Raw genomic sequence first — 25006 nt, 5'->3', positions numbered from 1 at the left:
CTCTGCTAACTTTGGCAGTTAGTGACATGGTTGGCTGTGTCCCCCTGCAAATCTCATCTTGAATTGTATTAGGTTTGTGCAAAAGTAATTGCCGTTTTTGCCACTGAAAGTAATGGTGGAAACCGCAATTACTTTTGCACCAACCCAATAGTTCCCATAATCCCCATGTGTCGTAGGAGGGATCCGGTGGGAAGTAATCAAATCATGGGGGCAGTTTCCCCCATGCTGTACTCATGACTGTGAGCGAGTTCTCATGAGATCTGATGGTTTTGTAAGCATCTTGCATTTCTCCTGCTTGCATTCATTCTCTCTCCTGCCACCCAGTGAAGAGGTGCCTTCTGCCATGATTGTAAGTTTACTGAGGCCTCCCCGGTCCTGCAGAACTGTGAGTCAATTAAACCTTTTTTCATTATATATTACCCAGTGTCGGGTATTTCTTCATATCAGCGTGGGAATGGATGGATACAGTTAAGGCCATCCCTGAGATGGCTTCTATTTCATGTTCTAGCCTTTTCTTCTACTTATCCTCATCTTGGACCTCATACCATGGAAAACTAGGCTCCTTACTCCCTCACTGTGTCCCATACCTCATTTCCTTATATGCCTATCCATGCTGGCTCTTTCTGCTTAGTCCCACAAACCCACTAAAGCCCTCTCAAATGCTACCACATGACAATTCTAGGACCTTTACTGATCTACTTTTTTTAAACAAACAGTAGTAGTTGTCCTCAATTCTGCTGTGCATCCCACAGCAACCCACTATGGACTTTTCTTGTGGAGAAGATTGTCCTTTATATAGCAGTTTCTTATTTGTTTTTTTTTTATGGCGATTCTTTGAGTCTAAGGATTGTGTCTTTTTCTTTTCTTTTCTTTTCTTTTCCTTTCTTTTCTTTTCTCTTGAGGCAGGGTCTCAGTCCTGTCACCTTGGCTGGAGTGCAGTGGTACTATCACAGCTCACTGCAGCCTCGACCCCCTGGGTTCAAGAGATCCTCCCACCTCAGCCTCCTCAGTAGCTGGGACTATAGGTGTGTACCACTACACCTGGCTAATTTTTAAATTTTTGGTAGAGATCGGGGTCTCACTATGTTGCCCAGGCCTGGTCTCAAACTCCTGGGCTTAAGCAATCCTCCTGCCTCAGCCTCCCAAAGTGTTCATGTAATATGCATGAGCCACCTTGCACAGCCAGAGGATTATGTCTTAAACATCTTTGTAAACTTACAGTATCAAGGACATTACATTGCTTTTCTCATAAGTGTTTGAGGAAACAAATAGAATTGAAATTGGTTGTCCTTTCTGCTTGCTAATTTAACTTTTGGGGGCTGGGGTGTGGGAAATTAAGGTTTAACTTGTCTTTTGACTCTTAAATATATTTCTTCTACATGCAATCGGAGCTGGAGTTGCTACATTTACCAATTAGACATGTAAACATTAGTACCATATTATAACCACATTGTTCTAGGCATTTTTGATTGATTATTAATATTAATTTTAGTACTAATATATATTTAATGCTATTGTTTATGGCTCTTAGTTACTTAGGAGTGTGCATACTAATAAAAAAAAGAGTCCAGAGGCCAGGCACGGTGGCTCACGCCTATAATCCCAGCACTTTGGGAGGCCAAGGCGGGCGGATTATGAGGTCAGGAGTTCTAGACCAGTATGGCCAACATAGTGAAACCCTGTCTCTACTAAAAATACAAAAAATTAGCCGAGCGTGGTGGCACCTGTAATCCCAACTACTCAGAAAGCTGAGACAGGAGAATCACTTGAATTCGGGAGGCAGAGGTTGCAGTGAGCTGGGATTGCGCCATTGCATTTCAGCCCAGGCTACAGTGTGAAACTCCGACTCAAAAAAAAAAAAAGAGTCAAAATATATGAAATGTGAAAATGTAAATACATAAACTCATTGATGAGTGGCAGTTGTATACATACATCCATACTTTCGACTTTATATCAGGACATCTATGAATGGTCATACAAATACTGAAACTTAATTGTATCTTTTTTTCAAAAAAACAGGTCTATTGGTAGTATGTTCTCCAATTCCCTCCCTTTGTGACTTATACCTTCGTTAGTCATTCAAAAGCTTCTGTGGGAGTGTGTGGTAAGTGACCTGCCATTGTGGGGAGAGGCAGTAGCATGACCTCAAGAGCCAGTTCTGAGTCCAGATGAGCCAAAGCTCAGTTTCTTTCATCTTTGAGCCTGAACCTCTTACCTCCAAGGAAAAAGGTCCAGGAAGTTGGGCCTTCTTGTTTATTTGTCCTTCTGCCCCTCTCCCTATCTAACCCCTGGGTAAGGGTGAGCCTGAAGGTGATGGTGACAGTGGTTTCTGTGTGTGTGAGTCCACCCTCCAAGCAATGCTCAGAAACAAGTCCATAAACCAATTAACACATCATTTTTAGGGCAGATTTGCAAGTTCTCAGTTGTTTACATGTTTCATCGAGTACTAACCTCCAAATTAATAAAGCATGACACATGACATCACACATTTCACAATTTGTACCTAAGCAAAGTTCATAGAGGTAAAGGTAATGAATTAGCAGTTGTGAAAAATCACATATTCCTTTACTGGAGACCGGAGAGACATGTAGAATATATTGGCAATGACCAAAAATTGACTTCTAAGTACTTTTGAGGTTGGCCCTGGGAAGCATCGTATGAATCTCTGGCAAGGGAAGAAAGGACTGGACTCCAGGGAGAGGAAAAGCATGTATAAAGGTATAACGGTTTAAGAAAAACAGAGAACTGGAATAACCCAGGATTTTTTGGAGGCATAGAATGAGTGCATTTTAAATCTTTTGAAGAAGACTTGTTGGAAGGCAACAAGCCTGGAGCCAAGAAATGTAGCAATTCCAGCTCCAATTGCATGCACTAGACCTGCTGTGCTTAAATGTCCTGTGGTTGGGTCATGGGACTGCAGCATGTCCAGCACTTGAAGAGGTTTGGATGCTTTAAGTCACTGCAAGAGGCCAGGAGATGGGGTTACAGAGACAGACTGACTTGTACAGAAACCTAAGGGCTCACTATTATGGACTGAATGTTCATGAATCCCCCCAAAATCATATGTTGAAGCCCTAACTCCACTGTGATGGTATTTGGAGATGGAGCCTTTGGCAGGTGATTAGGGTTAGATAAGATCGTGAGAGGTGGATGAGGCCTTTGTGACAGGATTAGTGCTCAGTCTCCTTAGTTAGAAAATAACTCTGGTGGCCAGGCGCGGTGGCTCACGCCTGTAATCCCAGCACTTTGGGAAGCCGAGGTGGGTGGATCACAAGGTCAGAAGAGCCAGACCATGCTGGCTAACACGGTGAAACCCCATCTCTACTAAAAATACAAAAAAATTAGCTGGGCGTGGTGGCGGGTGCCTGTAGTCCCAGCTACTTGGGAGGCTGAGGCAGGAGAATGGCGTGAACCTGGAAGGCGGAGCTGGTAGTGAGCTGAGATCATGCCACTGAATTCTATCCAGCCTGGGAAACACAGCGAGACTCCGTCTCAAAAAAAGAAAAAGAAAAAAAAAAAGAGAAAGAAAATAACTCTGGCTTTGGAGATTTAATCATAAAGATAGTGCTCTCTCACTCTCTATCTCTTTGCCTTTCTGTGATTTTCTTTCTATTCCTTTCTAACTAAGACAGAAAGTTATCCTCTATTTGTAAGTGTTAAAGAATGCAATCACCATGATACTGCTTCACATCACCTTTAGTATAAAAGTGCCTTGTGTCTAGTAAATGCTTGCATCATCGTTGCATGAAAGTGGAATAAATGAGTGAATATATGAATGTTAGAAATAAGTGGCCTGCACCAGGTTTTCCTCTCATTCTCTCTTATTCTCTCGTCTTTCTTGTTCTCCTTTCTCTTCAACAATTAACAACTTTTATTAGGTATATAAATATCTCCGTTGTTCATCTTTGTCTTGATAACAACATTTTCGAGGAATATGAAATGTCTATGCATGACAGCATCCTAACTTACTTTTTTTTTTTTTTTTTGTGAGATGGAGTCTCGCTCTGTCACCCAGGCTAGAGTGAGTGCAGTGGCGTTATCTGCAACTTTCGCCTCCTGGGAGGCAGGCTCAAGCAATTCTCCTGCCTCAGCCTCCTGAGTAGTTGGGACTGCAGGCACATGCCACATGCCCAGCTAATTTTTCTATTTTTAGTAGAGAGGGGGGTTTTGCAATGTTGACCAGGCCAGTTTTGAACTCGTGGGCTCAAGCAATCCACCTGCCTCGGCCTCCCAAAATGCTGGGATTACAGGCGTGAGCCACCATGCCCCGCCAGCATCCTAACTTTCTGTAGCAGTAAGTAGGGTCCCTAATAAAAGCTGAATATCATACTCATACCCACAATTTCTTACTTGGTTTAAATACAAAAGATTATCACTGCCAAACTGTGCATAAGAATTGTTAGACTGTGTTTGAAAATGTTTTCCTTTAATAATACTGCAAATACCTGAGGCCAGGCAATAAAAGTAAGACACAATATCTTATTTGGTAGTGTTTTCTTTTCAATATTGTTTTCAGACTCCCAATTGGAAGGAAGAGGTTTTGTATCATAGTTTATACTACATATTTGCATAAGCAGTAAATATTTTTCTCCTACTTAAAACAAAAACCAAATTATGTTTAGTAATTAGACTACCTTTAGCCACTGTGAAAGGACTTAGTTTAGGGTAAATGGTGTCTTTTCCTACAGGGCTTCTATTATTAGTAGAAAGTTACTACCTATCCTTCTAGGGCTCTCCAGATTGTAAGAGCTCATGAATTCAGAATACATGAAAAAGCAAGAGTGAACTACAGAATATCTAAACAGCTGTTTTAATTTTATTACTTCCAGTATTTGCATGTATCCAATAACCATATAACCATGGAAATGTATTATAAAGCATGCCTCAATGACTGGAGGAGAATATTTCCAGTAAGTAATATTAAAATATTCTCCCTGGCCAGGTGTGGTGGTTCATGCCTGTAATCCCAGCACTTTGGGAGGCCGAAGCAGGTAGATCACGAGGTCAGGAGTTTGAGACCAGCCTGATCAACATGGTGAAACCCCTCTCTACTGAAAATACAAAAATTAGCTGGGCATAGTGGCGCACGGCTGTAATCCCAGCTACTCAGGAAGCTGAGGCAGGAGAATGGCGTGAACCTGGGAGGCGGAGGTTGCAGTGAGCCAAGATTGCGCCACTGCACTCCAGCCTGGGTGACAGACTGAGACTCCCTCTCAGAAACAGAAACAAAAACAAAAAACAACAACAACAAACTTTTCCCGTAGAGTAGGTGTCACTCTTAAGTAGGTTACACTGTCCAGATGATCTTGCTTACACCATTTTCCTAACAGATCCCTTCTACAAGAGTTCAAAGGGATCTTTAGCTGATGTCCGATCATAACAAGTAGTTCTGAGGTGTTTCACATGAGTACCTGTTCTAGGAGGCTGTGTTCTCCAGAGCAGCGTTGATCACATAGCTCTGGCTAATGTCTAGGCAGGCTGGACACTCAGTCCTTCCTCGTCGCACACTGTTGGAAGCCATGTGCCAAGACTGCATTTGTGCTGCACCATCGTTGGGGGATGATCCTGCCCCCTCCCCGATGGAGGTCACAGGTTGGTGGGCTAGACACCTCTAACTAAGCAAACAAGTATTTCCTTACAAACTGTGACAACTGCCATGAAGGATTCAAATGGGGCAGAGTGATACATAACAAAGGGGCACACCCACTTAAGTCAGGAGGGTCAGGAAGGCCTCAGAGAGGAGGCAGCATTTGAGCATTTGAGCAGAGAACCCAGGAGCAGAGAACCCAGGGAGCAGGAGCAACAGCAGGGCTAGGAGGAGCAGGAACCTTGCATTAAGAGTGCCTCGTTGCTCATGAAGATCCATTCATTTAGCCATGAATTAAAAGAAGGCGGCCTCCTTTTCTGAACTTATCTCAGAATTTGGACCTGAGGAAACAGGTACACAGATTCCTGAAAAGCCAGAAACAGTACAGAGAGAATGGAGGAGAGCAAAGCAGCCAGAGGCCACATGCATGCCGGATAAAGGTCCCAGGATGCTGCTAGGAGAGCACTGGCCATTAGAGTAAACAGAAAAATAGAAATGAAATCTGTTTTTATAATGAATAATTTTATAGTCTAAGTTTAAATGAAGATTGGGTTTTCCCATTTCTGGGGGCAAACAAACATGTGTTAATAGCTTTTTAAAAATGGAATGGGAATTCTACCGAGGCCCATTATGGAACAGGGGGCAGGCCAAGCGCCGGAACACACTGGCCATCTGATGCCAACCACGTGGGTCCTTTGAATAAATCTGCGCTTTTATCACTTCACCCTGCTCACCAATTTGACTGGATTAAAAGGCTTCATAACAGTCTGTACAACTGCTAATGATGTAACTCCGCTCTTACATGTTTATTTTAGTGTTGGATTTTTATTGTCAAGGTCACTCCGAGGATATGCGTGTTCTTAACTACACAAAATTGGTACTTAGCCTTGGTCTATTTTGTCTTGTATCTTTTTTTTTTCTTTCCTATTCCCAGGAGTCTGCCTTCTCTGTGAATCCCCCTCTAACAGGATGTCGTGGTTTATTTATTCCCTGCCCTTTGCCATGTGGATGGGCGGAATTTTAACCTTTTAGTACCATCATCCTTTGTGGTAGGTTCCTGTTTCTCTGCTATCTTGGGAACTCCTGCTGTTCGACCGTGGTGTTTGCATATTTATAAACTCTTAACCATTAACTCTTCAAGCAGACCAGCTGCTGCATGAGAGCTATTTGCTATTCCTCAGCATTGTTTTCTAGTCTCATTTAGCAAGACCTCTGCTTACTGTACTTCCAGTTGTGTCTGTTGTGGAACAGGCTCCACAGAACTACTGAAACTGTAAAGAAACTCAGGCAGCCTGCACAGACCTCCAGCTCCCTGGGTCTGCCTGTAAAGAGTGGACGCCGGGGCAGATGGAGAGCAGCAGGCACTTGGAGTCAGGCCTGAGATCTGCAAATGGCTTTGCCACTTGCTGGTTGTAAGGCAGGGTGGGGGCTGGGATCAAATCACCTCCCCAGCTCTCTGTTTCTTTGTCTATACAATGGTGATCAAACTGGATATGTCCACTGAGCACCAGGTGTCCTGAAGAGATGGGCGGGGGTGGAGGCAGCACGAGTGGAAGGTAAGCATGTTGGCAGGGGCCCCAGGGCCTGGGCAGCTCTCTAGAGAAAGGATTTCATGGCTTTAAAACCACAGGACTCTGTCACCTCTAAGGTCCTTTCCAACTTCAAATACACCTTTGATTCCATGAACGGATGATAATCGTCTGCCTTCCTGCTTCATTACTGGTGGAGAGGCCCTGCCAAGGCAAGGAGGGAAGTGGACTAGGAGCTAGGCCTGAGGCTAGGGTGGAGCTCCCAAGTTTCCTATCAGCACCACCAAACTGAACTGAAGCCCCCCACATGATTGGAAAGTGATAGAGAAAGTGATGGAGTTTATGCCCTTGATTCAGGTTGTTGGGTTTAAAACTGAAGATCCATATGATGGGGTGACTTTTACTCCTTGAGAGAGTACCAGTGCCGTGCCATGTGGCAGGGCGAAGACAAAGGCAGTGCCAGGTTCCCTGACCGTGGGCTTGTGCTTCTTCATGGGTAGGGAAGGGGAGCACTGGATGCAGTTAGTTACATCCTTGCTAGATCCCAGATCCTCACTTTTTCCTTTCGAAAGAAGTCTAAGTAATAGACTTGATTTCTTTCTTCAATACATAGTAGTTAAAACCAAGTGGCAACTTGGTAGGCAGCCAGCTGGTTATCTATGACTCAAACTATCAAGGATGGAGACATCTGTACCTGGGCCACGTTCTTCCCAGAGGAGTCCTTACTAAGTCAGAGGGTGTTATTGTGACATCTGACCTTGAGGATGGTTCAACATGTCAATCAGGCTGGATAAGCAAATTCTTTATCTAGTAAAAATGGCTGGGCATGGATAATATGTGGTTTCTTCCTCTCCTTCCTCCTCCTCGTCCCCTTCCTGCTCCCCCTCCTCCTCCTCCTTCTTCTTTTTTTTTTTTTTCCTTTGAGACAGGGTTTCACTCTGTTGCCCAGACTGGAGAGACAGCAGTGGCATAATCACTGCTCACTGCAGCCTCAACCTCCCAGGCTTAAGTGACCCTCCTCCCCCAGCCTCCCAAGTAGCTGGGACCACAGGCATGTGCCACCACTGCCTGCTAATTTTTAAATTTTTTTGTAGAAATGGGGTTTCCTTATGTTGCCCAGGCTAGTCTGGAAATCCTGGCCTCAAGCAATCCTCTTGCCTCAGCCTCCCAAAGTGTTGGGATTACAGGCATGAGCTATCATGCTGCCGCCATCTTCTTCTTCTCCTTCCTCTTCTCTTTCCTCTTCTCCTTCCTCTTCTCTTTCCTCTTCTCCTTCCTCTTCTCCTCCGTCTTCTCCTCTGTCTTCTCCTTCCTCTTCTTCCTTCTTTTCTCTTCCTTCTTCCTTCTTTTTTCTTCCTTCTTCCTTCTTCTTTTCTTCTTCTTCTTCATTTTTTAATTAGAGATGAGGTCTCACTATGTTGCCCAAGCCGATCTTGAACTCCTGGACTCAAGTAATCCTCCTACCTCAGTCTCCAAAGTAGCTGAGATTACAGTGTACCACTGCACCCAGCAACACATAGTTTTTTTTTTTAAGATGTACAAGAAAAAATTTGATTCTTGGAATGGATTTATAAGGCAGATTTGCATTTCCTCTGGGTCAAGGGAAACAAGTTTATTAATTGCAGTGTCTTTGGAACAGGTACATATTTTAATATTATTAGAGAAAGAATTTCTGGCCTGCAAATAATTTGATATGAACTAGAGAATAAATATATTCCTACATTGCGGGAGAAAGCAAAATGTAATGTCCCGCTGGGCATGGTGGCTCACACCTGTAATCCCAGCACTTTGGGAGGCCAAGGCGGGCGGATCACGAGGTCAGGTGATCGAGACCATCCTGGCTAACACAGTGAAACCCCGTCTCTACTAAAAATATAAAAAAGTAGCCAGGCGTGCTGGCGGGCACCTGTAGTCCCAGCTACTCAGGAGGCTGAGGCAGGGGAATGGTGTGAACCCAGGAGGCGGAGCTTGCAGTGAGCTAAGATTGCGCCACAGTACTCCAGCCTGAACGACAGAGTGAGACTCCATCTCAAAACAAACAAACAAAAACCGTAATGTCCTATTTCTATCCACAGATACTTAAGAGGGAATGGGAGAAGGAAAGGAAAGAATGGAATTAGGAATTACATAGCATAACTTGGGATACCTGTTACGGCTAAATCATTTGTGATCTGATTTCCATGTTGGTGGGGCTTGGCCTGTTTCTGGAGGTTTCTCCTGCCTTCCCTCATTTTCCCCAGCTTTCTTCATTCAGCACACATTCTTTTTTCTCCCATCCTCTGTGGGTAAAATCTAGGAGGCTTGTGACCCTCTGAGATGTGTCTTGCTGCACATCTCCGTGCACAGTGCCGACAGGCAAAGTGCACACACTGTCAGTTCTTGCACCTGTCAGGAGCAGCCTGCCTCCGTGTGCAAAACACAGGGTGATCATGCATCTGAGGAAATGACTGTCTTTTCCATTTCTTATCTTCTGCACAAGCCAATGATAAGTTCCGTTTACTTATCTTGGCTTATGCACACGTAAACTGTAGGTATTATTTTTCATTTACGAGGTTTTTGCTATCCTTGGGTTGGTTTATAATGTTGTTAGTCAGACCAGGTTGTGTTTTAATGTCCAGACACTGAATTAGCATATTATGAACCCACCAACTGGATTTTCCTCTGAAGCAAAATCGACAAAAGGTGTGTCAGCCATTTTGTTCAGCTTGAGCAGGGTTGGGCAAACTATGGCCTGTGAGCTGAATTTGGCCCATGGGCTGTTTTTGTACAACCAGTGAGCTAACAATGGTTTTTACATGTTTAAATAATTTGGAAAAACCAACAGAAAAATAATATTCTGTGACATCAGAAAATTATTTCAAATTTCAGTGTTTATAAATATAATTTTATTGGAACACAGTTATAATCATTTATTTACCAACTGTTATTTATTTGTTTGCTTATTTACTTATTTATTTTGAGACAGGGTCTGACTTTTTTGCTCAGGATGGCGGTGCAGTGGTGCAATCACAGCTCACTGCAACCTCTCCTACTGGGTTCAAGCGATCCTTCCACCTCAGCCTCCCAAGTAGTTGGGACTACAGGGGTGCACCACCATGCCCAGCTAGTTTCTTTGTATTTTTGGTAGAGACAGGGTTTTGCCATGTTGCCCAGGCTGGTCTCAAACTTCTCAGCTCAAGCCATCTGCCTGCCTCCGCCTCTGAAAGTGCTGGGATTACAGGCATGAGGCACCACACTCAGCCCCTTTACCTACTGTTAATGGCTGCTGTCACACTACAATAAAATCGGGCAGTTGCAACAGATACTGTATTGACTCATAAGTCCATAAAGTGTTTGCTATACTGGCCCTTTACAGAAAAGGTTTGCTGACCCCTTTGCTTGTATAAATAAACAGCAACAATAGTTCACGTATATTGGGTCTTCCTCTGTGCCAGGCAATGTGTTAAGCATCTTTTGGCCATTATTTTGTTTAATCCTCATAACATCCCTATAAAGTATATCTCTTTTTACTGCCATTTTACAGAAGAAGAAAAGGAGGGTCAGAGAGGTGCTGTAATTTGGCCAAAATCACATAGCTGGGCAGTATCAGAGGTGGGATTTGTACCCACATTTGTCTGATTCCAGAGCCTGGATTCTTGTCCACCACAGAACACCAACACCCATGCATTTCCTTGGTGGGTCTGAAGTAGAGGCCACAGATAAAAATCGTTAATTGTCTGAGGCTTAATTAACTTTTATTTCAAGTACTTTAATTTAGTTTAATTTAGAATTTGAGATTTAATATCTGTCTCTCTTATGAGAAAGTATACATTCCTTAAGGATAGTGACTATCTGTGGCTCCTAACACAGTGCCCAGCACATAGTAGAAGATAAGTTAAAAGCCTGTTGAATGAAGTGGATGGGGAGTAGGAAAGAGGGCAGGAGAAAGGGGGAGGAAGAATGGAGGATGAGAGACATTATCAAGGAAGAGTCAGGGGTGCCCAGCATTGGCCCTGAGGTCATGGATGGTTCTGCTTGGCACAGGGCTCACCCTGACCCAGGGCTCACAGGTCTAGGCACAACACCCTTGGGTCAGACCTCACCTGACCGTGTGCACATTCCATCTGCTGCAGCTTGGCTTCTATTCTTCCGCTCTTGCTCTTCCCTGTTGCCTCTGGTGGCCTTGTGGCTTCCTGGCACTGGTCCAGATGCAATGCCAACCTTGAGAGGTGCATCAATATTTGTTTAGAGTGCATTCATCTGGAGGACGTGGAAGTGAGGCCTCCCATTCTCATGTCCAGAGACGATGACTTACGTCAAAGGGCAAAACTGACGCTGGAAGGGGACCAAAAGGAATCATTTCTCTTCTGATCTTTTTAAGAAGGCTGCTGGCTCTAAGGAAGAGATACTGGCCAATGAGGACTCATTTCCACATGCCGCTGACCACCACAAAAGTCCAGGTTTCTTTCTCATGAGAACCAGTGGCAGGTAGGCATGAACAGACTCTCTTCCTTCCTGGGACTGGCCTGGGACTAGAGTTAGTGTGAGACCTCAGCAAGAGTAACAAAGTAGCACTGCAGCCTCTCAGCTGTGTCAAAACCAGCAGGGAGACACCAGTGCTAAGTGGGTGAGGATGCAGAGGGAGGCTGTGTTCAGCCTGGTGTGATAAAAGTGTACAGGCACTGGGTGCGGTTGCTCACGGCTGTAATCCCAGCACTTTGGGAGGCCGAGGCAGGCAGATCATTTGAGGTCAGGAGTTCGAGATCAGCCTGGCCAACATGGCAAAACCCCGTCTCCACTAAAAATACAAAAAAATTAGCTGGGCATGGTGGCGCACGACTGTAATCGCAGCTACTCGGGAGGCTGAGGCAGGAGAATTGCTTGAACCCAGGAGGTTGAGGTTGCTGTGAGCCAATATAGCGCCACTGCACTCCAGCCTGGGAGACAGAGTGAGACTCTGTTTCAAAAAAAAACAAAAAAACAAACAAACAAAAAAACTGTATAGAAATACCTCTTCTGATTTTGCATGATTCTGCTCACTCTCATTTATTGATGTATTTTGTGTGGCTTATGAAAGGGTGGTGAGGTGTAGTGTATTATTAAGCTATTCATATATCCAAAAAACCCTCCCAAAGGCTTACTGAATCCTTAAATGAGCCCAGCTCCAGGAGTAAAAAAGTGAATTATCAGTCATTTCTAAAGGAACTCATAAATGTAGTAGTGGCCATAATAATGATAGTAATAATTTATGTTCTGACTGCTTATGATGCATCAGGCACTGGATCATGTTTGTTTGTTTGTTTTGAGACGGAGTCTCGCTGTGTCACCCAGGCTGCAGTGCCCTGACGCAATCTCCGCTCACTGGAGCGTCCGCCTCCCAGATTCAAGCGATTCTTGTGCTTCAGTCTCCTAAATAGCTGGGATTACAGGCGCCTGCCACCATGCCCAGCTAGTTTTTGTACTTTTAGTAGAGACAGGGTTTCACCATGTTGGCCAGGCTAGTCTTGAACTCCTGACCTCAGGTGATCCACCTGTCTCGGCCTACCAAAGTGCTGATTTTACAGGCGTGAGCCACCGCGCCCGGCCTGGATCAGGTCCTTTATATAGACTAAAACCATTTCCTTCTCCTAACAATGCTATGTTGTCAGTACCCTTGTCATCCCCCGTACACTTGAGGTAATTGAGGCATAGAGGTTAAATTACTTACCCAGGGTTATACAACTTATAAGTGGCAGAGCCAGGATCCAAACCCATTCTTGGCTCTAGAGCCCATCCTCTTCTCCACCACCGCACCTCAGACTGTGTGTTAGGCCTGGGGCTGACACTGACACACTGGATCATTTAATCATCACAATGGCATTAGGACGTATCATTTTACAAATGAGCTAACAGAGAGGCAAGGAGCAACCTGCAGATAAAGCAAATCCAGATGTGTCTCCGGAGCCGTGCCTTAATCGCAGATGCATTCTTACTTTCATCGTAGAATTCTAATCGTGGATGAAAGTGACCCTGAGTTGTAGCGCCAGGCAGGCTGCTTAGGAAAATACTCTTCTGGTAACAAGTTGGAGGGGCAGCCTTCTGAGGATGGTGTCAGATTCCCCTGTCCTCGCATTAGCTCCCTCTGCCAAAGTGCCCAAACTCCTACTTCAGTGTCATCTCCAGGTTTTAAAGCATGAAAACCCGGGCATGTTACCCGGAGAAAGTCCCACCCCCACCATGGGCGCATCGGCTCAGAACCCTCCAGGGTTGGCAGGCAGAGAGCTGTCGACCCTGGACATGGGAAAAAGCCACAGTCAAGAGAACCCCCGTTGCTGGAGGGCCAGGCGGGGGCGATCCCCGGGTCTCCTAGCTTTTAATGCCGTCACCGCGGGCCTGACTCCCTCCTCTTCCCCACACCGCCACCACTTGAATCAGTTCTTTTACAGAGTGATTCTGTTTCCTGGTGAGACAAAAAGGTTAGAAAAGGAAACCCAGAGCGGGTGGGGGAAAGACAGAGGTTCGGAATACCACCGCGCAATCGCCATCTGGGTGGAGGGGACCCGCCTGCTTTTCTTCGCCTAAGAGCAGCTCCGCTCCCGCCCCGGGGCGGGGCCTGTTGCCATGGAGCCCGGGCGCGAGGCGGAGCCGGAGGAGTGAAAGCGCTCCCGGCTCCGCCTGGCCGGCGAGGCCGGGGCTGTCTGAGATTTCCCCAGGTCTGTGGTTATGACCGTAGGATGGAATCCTAGAGGTCGGGTGATTCGGTCAGCAGAGAAGAACATTTGTGAGGTTCTCTCTGAACTACATATTGGTCTAAAAGTAATCCACTGTCTGGGACCGAGAGGAAGGAATGTGTGGAAGAGGCAGGCATTATTAGCAGCGCGTCCGCCTCGGCCACCTCCCTGCTTCCGCCCCTACCCTGGGGGCCTCTGCTCGGCCTCCGCCAGCTCAGTCGCCCACGGAGACTCCCGGTGTCTTAAATCCCAGCCCTGTAGTCAAAACCACTGCATTAATTAAACAAGGTAAACTGGTGAGGCGAGCAGGAACTTGGCACGGCCTTGAATTTAATTGTTAAAATAAGAAGTGTGGTCATGGAGCTCTGCTTAAGAGAAAAACAATACTTGATACCGATGTGCACATCGGTGTAGACACAGATGCAATCAGGAACCCATAGTTAGCACTGGGAGATGACGTTCCGGGTATACTCAGGATACATAGTCAAATTTGAATTCTCCAGGCCTAACAATGGGCGAAACAAAAGAGCTTTGTGTTTGCTTGCCTTTGCTTTTTGTTATAGTCAGAGCAGGACAAAGAATAATGAAGGGGTAGATATGTTATTACTTGGGCATTTAATAATCAGTGCATAGCAGAGCCTTGTTTTTGCTTGTCTTTTTTTTTTTTTTTCTTTTTCTTTCTTTCTTTTTTTTTTTTCAAGACAAGGCCTCACTCTGTCACCCAGACTGGAGCACAATGGCCCCATCTCAGCTCACTACAACCTCGGCCTCTTGGGTTCAAGTGATTCTCTTGCCTCAGCCTCCGGAGAAGCTGGGACGACAGGCACGTGCCACCATGCCTGGCTAATTTATGTATTTTTAGTAGTGACGGGGTTTCACCATGTTGACAAGGCTGGTCTCCAGCGCCTGACCTCAAGGGATCTGCCTGCCTTGGCCTCCAAAAGTGCTGGGATTACAGGCGTGAGCCACCACACCAGGCCTACGTCAGTCTTTTCTACAAAACTACAGAACTCTCTATCAAGAATGCTAGAGAAGGATTATTAATGGGATGGTTTGTAAGTACCTAGAAAAAAAAAGCATCCTGAGTTCCATAAGAATAAATGATACCAGACCAACCAAAATTCCTTGTTGGATAGGGTTGCTGGGCATGAATTTATGTTCAATATGAGTCAATATGAGAAAAGTGCCAAGAAAGGTACAAGGACCTCAGAGGTACTTAATAGAAGGATAGAGCCTGGAGCAAGCAAAGTGATGGTCTTGCTCTGTTCTGTGCTGGGCAGATCCCACCTGGATATGTCTTCAGTTTGGGGCAGCTCCCTGTGGGAAACATACTCGGCATGGAGTCAGGGGTGCTAGACCTGGGTCACCTTTACTGCAAATACAGCCTGGCTGCAAAGGGCTATCCTGATTCTTGAGACCCAGTCAACACAACTGTGAGCTGGAGGCAAATAACTCAGTCCCCAGGAATGATTTTGAGAGGTTCTGTTCATGTCATTTATTTTTGTATCACCAGTGCCTTGTGTACCACTGGCACACAATCATTTGTGCAATGTATAACATTAAAGGGTCATCCCAAGGCCAGGCCAGTTCTGGTGTGAATTCTTGGATTGAAACTGGGTCAGCTGGTTCCTGATAAATCTACTCCTATCCATATAACCCCAACAGGTTAAGGCCAACTTGCACCTTTTCTCTTTTAAGGATGCTTAAGAGAAAGTCCTTTCTGCTTCATTCACCATTACTTCCTGACTGTCCTGTCTGTTCTTAAAACCTTCCCCACAGCCTCTAATGAATGATCCCAACCCTTAAACATAGGGGGTCTCACCAGGGCTACTGCCAGTAGAGAGGAAGGGGCTCAGCCTCTTGGGGTCCAAACCAAACCACTTAATCAAACTGACTACAGAGAGTCTGGACTGTCCAGAAGGAGCTGGGCTTTGAGGGCCACACCTGGAGTGCTAACCTGTGAAATCCATCATAATAATACTTCCTCTCCAGTTGCTCATGCTTGAACTGAAGGCTGGAAATAATTACTTCTTACCATCTTCTTTTATAAAACCATTGGGCAATACTTTTCATAAAGTTTTTATGTTTGTTTGTTTTCTTTATATCTTTAAAATTTTTTTCTACTTGACATGTTAATGAGGTACAGTGTGATGTTTCAATATGGATGCATATTGTGTAATAAATCAGGATACTTAGCATATGCATCACCTTATACCTTTCTTTGTAGTGAGAACATTCAAAATTCTCTCTTCTAGCTATTTTGAAATACACAGGCCGGGTACAGTGGCTCACGCCTGTGATTTCAACACTTTGGGAAGCTGAGATGGGCATATTACTTGAGCCCAGGAGTTCTAGACCAGCCTGGGCAGCATGGCAAAACCCTGTCTCCATAAAAAAATACAAAAAATTAACTGAGCATAGTGGTGCATGCCTGTAGTCCCAGCTACTGGGGAGACTAAGGTGGGAGGATCGCTTGAGGCCAGAAGGTCGAGGCTTCAGTGAGCAGCAGTCACGCCACTGCACTCCAGCTTGGATGACAGAGTGACACCCTGTCTCAAAAAATACAAATTAAAAAATGAAATCTACAATGCATTATTGTTAACTGTAGTCACTCTACTGTACAATAGAACACTAGAACTTGTTCCTCCTATCTAACTGTAACTTTGTATCTGTTGACTAATCTCTCCCTATTTGCCTCTTCCAACCCCAATAAAGCTTGTTGAAATCAGAGACACAGAAAATGAAATGATGATTGCATTAGGCAGCTTTTATAAGCTCCTGATTTCAGTTGGCCTCTTCTCGTTCATTATATTTATCTCACACTGAAACACATCACCTCTCTACTTAGCGGGCTTTGTTCTACTCTGGAGTTGCCTGATTACTGTTCCTGTTCTTTCATATCCTGGGGCAGGTGACATACTGAAAGAGGAGTGGTGCCAGCCACAAGACCTGGACTCTAGTTCACCTCTATTATATTGTGGCTACTCCATTCTGGGCTGGTCACTTTACCTTTCTACATCTCAATTTCCACTAAAATAATAATGCCTGCTCTACCCGTTTCTAGGTTAGCTTTGAGGATCAAAGAGAAAATCTATGAAGGTACTTTCTATTTTTTTTTTTTTTTTTTTTTTGAGACAGAGTCTCACTCTGTCGCCCAGGCTGGAGTGCAGTGGCATGATCTCGGCTCACTGCAACCCCTGCTGCCCAGGTTCAAGCAATTCTCCTGCCTCAGCCTCCTGAGTAGCTGGGATTACAGGCGCCTGCCACTACACCCGGCTAATTTTTGTAGTTTTAGTAGGGACGGGGTTTCTCCATCTTGGCCAGGCTGGTCTTGAACTGCTGACCTTGTGATCTACCCGCCTCGGCCTCCCAAAGTGCTGGCAGGCGTAAGCCACTGTTCCCGGCTTGTGAAAGTACTTTCTAAATCATAAACTAGCAGATATGAAGAATTGCCTGTCCATAATGGTCTCTGATCCAACTAATTTTTCAATTCTGAGATGAACTTTCACCTTTATGTCATATGTTCATTCACAGGACTTTCATCATTCCCTATCTACTTATTGGGCACCTAGTAGGTGACAGGCACTGCACTAAGGGTTAGTGAGTTAAAGGTAAAAGATGGAACCTTCAACAGCTTCCAGCAAGAATGCTGTGGAGTACACAGGAGTGGTACTCAATCCAGACTGTGGGTGGGAGGGTCTGGGCATCAGAGGAAGAGTCAGAGAATCCTTCCTAAAGTGAGTGGTAGCTTTGTTGAGTCTAAAGGAATCCGAGAAGTTAACGAGGGGCAGGAGGCAGGAGAGGATGGGAGTGTTCCTGGCAGAACAAGTGGTAGGTGAGCCTAGAGATTAGTGTTTCTCAAAGGGGATGCTACTGACATTAGTGTTGTGGGGACAGATGTACTTTTAAGGTACTCTCCCATTCACTGGAGCAGGTTTGGCATCCCTACGCCCAGGCACTAAATGTTAGTAGTTACCCGCCCCCACACACACTGGTATAACAGCCACAGTGCCCCTTCACATTTCTAAATGCACACCCTACTACACCACAAGAGGGGTTGGTACCATTCCTTTGGCTGAGAGCCACTGCTAAAAAAATACATGTGGAATCATCAGAGGCGTTTGAACCAGAGCAACTCCATCTTGAATAGGAGTCAGGTAAAATGAAGCTGAAACCTCCTGGGCTGCATTCCCAGATGGTTAAGGCATTCTAAGTCATAGGATGAGATAGGAGGTCGGCACAACATACAGACCTTGCCGATAAAACAGGTTACAGTAAAGGAGCTGGCCCAAACCCACCAAAACCAAGATGGCCGCGAGAGTGACTTCTGGTCCTCCTCACTGTTACACTCCCACCAGCGCAGTGACAGTTTACAAATGCCATGGCAACATTAGGAAGTTACCCTATATGATCGAAAAAGAGGAGGCATGAATAATCCACTGCTTGCTTAGCATATCATCAAGAAATAACCATATAAATGGGCAACCAGCAGCCCCTGGGGCTGCTCTGTCTATGGAGTAGCCGTTCTTTTATTCCTTTACTTTCTTTATAAACTTGCTTTTGCTTTGCACTATGGACTCGCCCTGAATTCTTTCTTGCCGGAGATCCAAGAACGCTCTCTTGGGGTCTGGATTGGGACTGCTTTCCAGTAACAGAATTCTTACGAACTAGAGCGTGACTAGGGAGGACAGAAGGTAGAAAATAATCAGGAAGCAGACGCCGGATTGTAAATTATCTTGTATGCCATCCTAAGATGTTTACTTTCTGGGATACATTTTCTTGAGCAGGGATAGGCAGACTGTATATAAAGTGCATTGGATTGAACTTGGCACATCATACAGGGTCAGTAAATACTGGATCACTATCTCTCATGCTCCTGCCAATCCCAATTTAGTAGCGTATATCCTCTTCTTATGCATAGGCACTGTCTGTATACTTCCCCAGTGCACAAATCATAGACTGACTGATGACAGTTTACCTCTAATCTCCATTCAGCTGGAGGGAAACAGTGGGGAGAGGCAAGACAGCTCCAAGAAGTCAATAAGGTGTGCAGTGGCTGTAATCCCAAGAATCTTGGGCTCTTCTCTGCCCTTGAGACCCCTCGAGTCCGACCACTTGAGACCACAATACGGGAAACTCCAACTCAGAAACATAACCAGCAGCCACTATCACCATCTACATACCTGTTTTCAGGAAGTGCCGAGGAGATGATGCTTGGCACTTCGGTGGGGGCCTCCCACAGTTACCCAAGCCCCAACTTATAAACAGTTGGTTTCATTTGCCAAGACATACGTTAAAAACGAGGCTGCATTTTCCTATAATAAGCAGTATTATGTGTGTTTGTTAGATTCTGAGCCCCCAAAACCCATTTAACCCATATAGTAGTTAAGCCATGGTGGTGAGGGTATTCGAAACCCAGCTATCCTATGTAATGCTATTTCCAGGGAAGAGATATTCCCAATTCCAGGTAAAAGATCAGAAACAGATATCACCTGCATTTGTTCTACCTTTACCCCAGGCTTCAGCTGTACTTAGGTATTACTCTCAGGTCCCATGAGCCATCTCATGCCTTTGACTGTGCTGCACTCAGTGCCTGAAATGCTCCGCACGCCTCCCTGGCCCTTCATATCCCTTCTGTGGGCACCTAGAGTATTTGCTTTCTCTTGCTGTTAAGCGTTTATCACTCTGAATTGCAATTGCCTGCTTACTAACCCATCTCCCACACTAGATTGTGATGTCCCTGAGGGCTCAGAAATATTAAATTCTTCTCTATATCCGCAGTGCCTACTCAGTGCTTGGAACACACAACACTCAACAAGTGTTCATTGGAATGAATGATTGAATGAGTAAGTTAACATCCTCTGGCTAGAAGCCCAGCAACAAGACCAAAGATCTCTCCCACTTCTCCACCTTCAGAGAACAGAGACCTGGTCTAGTTATAGGTCCCAAGACTTTGGGTTGACTGGAAGAAGAGAATGAGAGAGATCAGGAGAAAGAATGTGTTGGGGAGGGGTCAGCATTCGATGAATTTGGCTTTGGGATAGGCTTAGTAGCAGAATGAGAAGAAGAAAGGACTCCTGTCATAGTAAGTCAGACACCTGTCTGATGGCCTGTCTTAGAAAAAAGATATTATAAAACTCAGTGGGGGTAGCCTGCTTCTAGTTTTAGGAGTTGGTCCTAATTAAACTGTAACTTCTAAAGCAGAACATATGTCCACACAAAACCTTGTACACAAATGTTTATAGCAGCACTGTTCATAATGGCCAAAAAGTGGAAACAACCCAGTGTCCATCGGCTGATGAACAGATGAACAAAAGGTGCTAAATTCATGCAATGGAAAATCGTTCAGCCATACAAAAGAATGAAATACTGACACATGCTACCACATGGATGAACTTGGAAAACATTCTGCCAAGTGAAAAGAGCAAGACACACAAGACCACACGTTATATGATTCCAGTCCAGAACAGGGAAACCTTTAGCAACAGAAAGGTTTAGATTAGTGATTGCTTAAGACTCTGGGGATGTGATGTGGGAGGGAAGAGAGTGATAGCTAAAGAGTATTTAGTATAGCTAAAGAGTGATAGCTAAAGTGATAGCTAAAGAGTTGGATGTTTGTTTGTTTGTTTGTTTGTCTGAGGTGATGCAAATGTTCCAAAATTGGCTGTGGTAATAGTTGCCCACATCTATGAATATACTAAAAACCATTACATTGTACACTTTAAATGGGTGAATTGTATGGTATGTGAATTACAATTCAATGAAGCTTTAAAAAAAATCTGCAAAACTTCTAAAGCAGGGTGTTAACTGGGATTTTGAGAACTGTGTATCACCTAAAATGGCACGCCAAAATTGGCATGTATGTGCATTTCTGGGGTCTGTCAATTTTGCTGTTTTCTCTGTGATCCCCCTCCTCCTACTACCGCCAAAGGTGATCATCACTGCTCTGCAGAGCTGAGGCCCCTTCAAGGGCTCACTGTAATGCTTGACTGTGTGGAAAGAATGTGATAAATATTAATGTAATCAAATATGCAGATGCCCAGTTTTTTAAAATAAACATTATTAGCAATCCCTCTGAAACTAGTAACTAAACAAGGAATAGGATGCAATACTGTTCCCTGCCTTTATTGTTGTAGAAAAAAGAACGGTTGTGAATTCTACGCTGATATGTAAGATTTTTTATTCTAAACTATTATTTGTAATCTGGAGACCTAATCACTATTATATAGCTACTTGCTGATCATTTTTACATTATTAATACCTTTTAAAACTAAGTTTCATGACTTGGCAGGAAATTAAGTCATGTTATTTGTCAAGTTTCTCAACTTTTAACTGAAAACTTCGTGATCAGAAAAAGAACAGGGTCTGGTTATCCCCGAATCAAAAAATGTACTATATGATTTTTCTCTGAATCATTAGAACCACAAAAAGCAGAGAAATGTCATTGCATGATTTGACTTTGTGGAACCATATTTTATCGACCCTGCCCTGGGTAAACACCAAGAGAGGAAAATTAGTAGGGGCTTGTGGAACTGGACTGTTTTGTTTGTTTGTTTGTTTCTTTGTTGCATTAAAAAAAAATTATGTGTTTCAAGCTACTTGAGACATCTAAGAAAATCAATCATCTCTCTTTCTAACAAGCAAGTGTGTGCTCTCACACTCACACAAAGCACTTCTCTAAATGTGAACTTTTCATTTTGAGGTACCATATGCCTTCTTCCTAGAATCTATTCTCACTGCCTTCACCGTTTGCGTCCCAGCACTCCCTCCGTCTGATCTGTAGCACTCCCTGTACCTGCCCCGGCTGCGTTGCGCGGAGACTGCACCGGTCGCCTCTCCCCTGGTTAATCCTGCAGTCACTTTCTGGTGATGGAGCCCAGCACCAGAGCATGGAAACAGCTGACTGCTGACTCAGAGGGAAAGCAAGCCACCCACGAATCTCATTGCAGCTCGCTGCTGCATCCCTATCCCATAATCCCTTGCCTGGTTTGCTGCAGTCTTTTCAACAGACGCTCAGTGAGAAAAAGATGTCCTGTAAGATCAAGACCGATTGGTGTGAATACTGAAGGGGGTCTTCCACTTGTTAATGACCCAGAAACATTCCTGCGACTTTCCAGCCTTCTCTTATTTCCTCCATTTTTCTCTTCCTCTGTTCTGTGCATCAGCTGGCACATCACTACTTAGAGCAGAAGATATGCTGGGCTTCTGATGATGGCTGCACTGCATGGTAGGGAATTTTAACCAGTCTCTCTGCATGGTGCTTCCCAACTTGAGGTGTTAGCAGAAACGTGCGTTGTTCTTTTGGATTGCCGCGTAGCTGCAGCGACAGACTTGGGGAGCATTTGATTGCCTCGTTGATTAGTCTGTCTGTCTTCAGAAATGGGTAGGTCCTAAATGTTCAGACTGCTTAGCCAGGTGGGTAACTGATTTTTCCTGCTCTCTCGGTTCTTTTTTCTCCCTTCATCTCTAATGGCAATGCTGTAGCTGTAAAATAGAGACCCATTCTTTGCTTAAACAAAGGCACCAAATTAACAAGTATGGGGAGAAAGTCATGCAAGATTTTCTTATCAAGTTCTAATGTGATCTGACTAGATTTGTATTTTTACCAGTCTTTATTTTAGTGTGTATCTTGGCTTGTTTTAAACAGAAGAATTTTGCCCCCTGCATCTCTCTGTTGGGTGCAAACATGGAGATGAAATATTTAATTTGCAGGATTCCTTCCCCGCTGCCCCAGGGTGGAGGAGAACGTGCGACCCTCCCCCACTCTGTCCTCTATTAAAGAACCCTGGGGTTGAGTTCCATGGCTGGCAGTTACCATTGGAAACCCATTCATTCATAATGCATGACTCGACCCTCTGAATTCTGAATGCCATTGAGGGCCAGCAAACAAACATGTAGGAGATAATTTGTTTTTTTCTGACAATTTTTTTTCCTGCCTTTCAAGTACAGTCAAATCTGGGTGGAGCTCAATGATAGCATTAGACAGGAAAAAAAAAAAAAAAAAAAATCCTTGGGTTTTGGATTGGTCCTTAGGTTTGCTTCCTGAAACAGTGGGGATTATTTTTGTGTCAGAGCTTTTTCTACAAGTATGCCCCACCCTGTCATTATTCCTTCTTTTGGGGGGATAGGAGAGCGAGTAGCAAGGCTGTTTGTTTTAAATTAAAAATTGAGTGTTAATAAATGAATTTCTGAACCAAAAGATAAAATGGTTTTTTTGTCTAATGGAAAAGATAGTTTCAATGTAATAGCTTTCAGAATGAAGTGTTTAAAAGATTGTTTCTCTAGCTTAGATCATGTTACAGCAGTTTTATTCCTTACGAAAATTTGTTTTAAAAGAAGGTTTTAAACTCCAGGATGTATGTAAGGAGAGCCATTTGTTCATGCAGAATTCTTCAAATGACTTATTAAGTGTTAGGATTCAGTTCTGCCTAGTGTGAATCTGTTTTCTGGTGTCTTTCATTATTTCAGGCACAGGCTTGAGTCCCACTGTTCCTAACCCACTGTAATGTTAAATAATGCACGCCCCTCCCGAGCAGCACACAATGAGAAGTTTCATGTGTGCTGTGGTATGAGAAAGCAGCTTTCGGATGCAGAGACATGAGTAGTAACCCTTCCTAAACCTTTAAGTGTTTCTGTCCAGTTTTCTCATAGGAAGACACAAGCGATTTGCATTGGAAAGGTTAAAACACAGCTGAATGTAAAAATTTTCTCTGATAGAACATGCTGTTTCAAGATATACAAATGCGTGTATATAACCCACACATTTTTTAAAAGGAGACTAAAATCTATATACATTTTTTGCTATAGTTAATACTATAGTCCTGCAATGACTTGATTATTTTTTTGTTATAACAAAAGCTTCGTGGATTTTGTTGCTTGTGAAATAAAGTTAAAACACTCATTCTTTGTCTTACTAAGAAATGAAAATGTTCTTTATCTGGGTATCCTTAAGCATTAATTTCTACATACTTAGGCCTTTCTTTTATCTCTTTTTATTAGGTAGGGGAAAATCCCAAATATGTAGCAATTTTTAAGACTCCCTTTTGCCTCTTTTAATTATTTCTCTTATAAAACTAAGACTACCCAAATATTTTATATATTATTGAAATGTATAGAAGAGAAATACTTTTGAATTTTTAAAAATTTGCTGCCAAATTGTTTACTGTCGTAGTTTTTTCTTCAAAAAATGTGACTTGAATTACTTCTTACTACAGCAAAATGATGATTTGCACATACCTGTGATAGCCTTTTTCTTTAATCTCTGGTGCCATCTCTGTCCCTTTATTACTTATACAAAGGCTTTAGTTCAGAGTAGAATTTGCTCCATTATAGGGTTGGCTATTAGGGTTTTCTGAATATTTTTATTGTGCAGATGGTCTGAATTCAACGGATTAGATTTCCTCATAGAATTTGGAGCTTTAGATTGGACCAGAAAGTGAGAAAATAATGAGCCAAGTATTCAAATAGCATCATTGCAGGAAACAGATTTCTGCTTTTAGTATGCAAATCTTTCTATTCCCTTTTACTTTACCTCTTCTGTCTTCACATTCTCGACAGCCTCCATTTTTCCATTAAGTGCTTATTATTATTAAACATTATTAATTTAAGTACTTAATTCTAATCAACAACAGAATTAAATAATGTGCTTCCTGTATACCAGGAGAAAAAAGGAGATTCCTATTATGTAGAGCTGTGTCTCTTAGTTGTGTTGTGAAATAATTTTCTCCTTTCCCGTCTTGCTAGTTTCTTCCAACCCCTAGAAAGGTACCAGCACTTAGCTCCCTTGCTGATCTCTACCTTTTTTGTGGTCCCAGAATACTTGACCTCTTTGTGTAGTCCCCAAGCAAAGCAAGGGAGGAGACCTGGCAAAGTGATGGATGTGGAGAGAGGAGACCCCAAGCATCTTGACTGTCCCAGAGTGCTGTGAGATGAATGTCTATTAGCCTGACCACTTAACATTCCACCACACAGACCCAGCTTGATCTTAACAATTGCTGCCAAAGGTGAGGCAATGGCCTTCTTTATATACTAAAGAAAGAGGTAGGGGAAATAATAAGGGGAAATATGTCTTCATGACATATCATAAAGACAAGTCCGGGGCTCAGCTTAAAAATCAGCTTCCATTTGGTAAAAACCAATTCATCTGAGGAAGCTGTCATACATCTGACTCTGAAAATAAGGAGAAAAAGAACCTTGGAGAG

General features: G+C 43.8%; 1 protein-coding gene across 10 annotated transcripts in view; it reads left to right on the top strand.

Moving 5' to 3' along the window:
* The window catches only part of TRIM2 (tripartite motif containing 2), a 186050-nt gene that overhangs the window by 83372 nt on the left and 77672 nt on the right, over nucleotides 1-25006 (top strand). The window contains exon 1 of one of the 10 annotated variants that reach the window (XM_009207712.4): nucleotides 18401-22032. The exons of 8 other annotated variants lie outside the window; for them this stretch is intronic. In XM_009207712.4, coding sequence (XP_009205976.1) covers nucleotides 22030-22032 — 3 coding nt within the window. In that variant the 5' untranslated portion in view covers nucleotides 18401-22029. Of the gene's footprint in view, nucleotides 1-18400; nucleotides 22033-25006 lie in introns of those variants that run through there. One more of the 10 variants, XM_009207711.4, reaches the window with a different exon arrangement.

This window comes from Papio anubis, chromosome 3 (genome assembly GCF_008728515.1).
Source record: "Papio anubis isolate 15944 chromosome 3, Panubis1.0, whole genome shotgun sequence".
NCBI lineage: Eukaryota > Metazoa > Chordata > Mammalia > Primates > Cercopithecidae > Papio > Papio anubis.
Note: the sequence above shows the minus strand (reverse complement) of the source record. Positions and strands in the feature narration are given on the sequence as shown.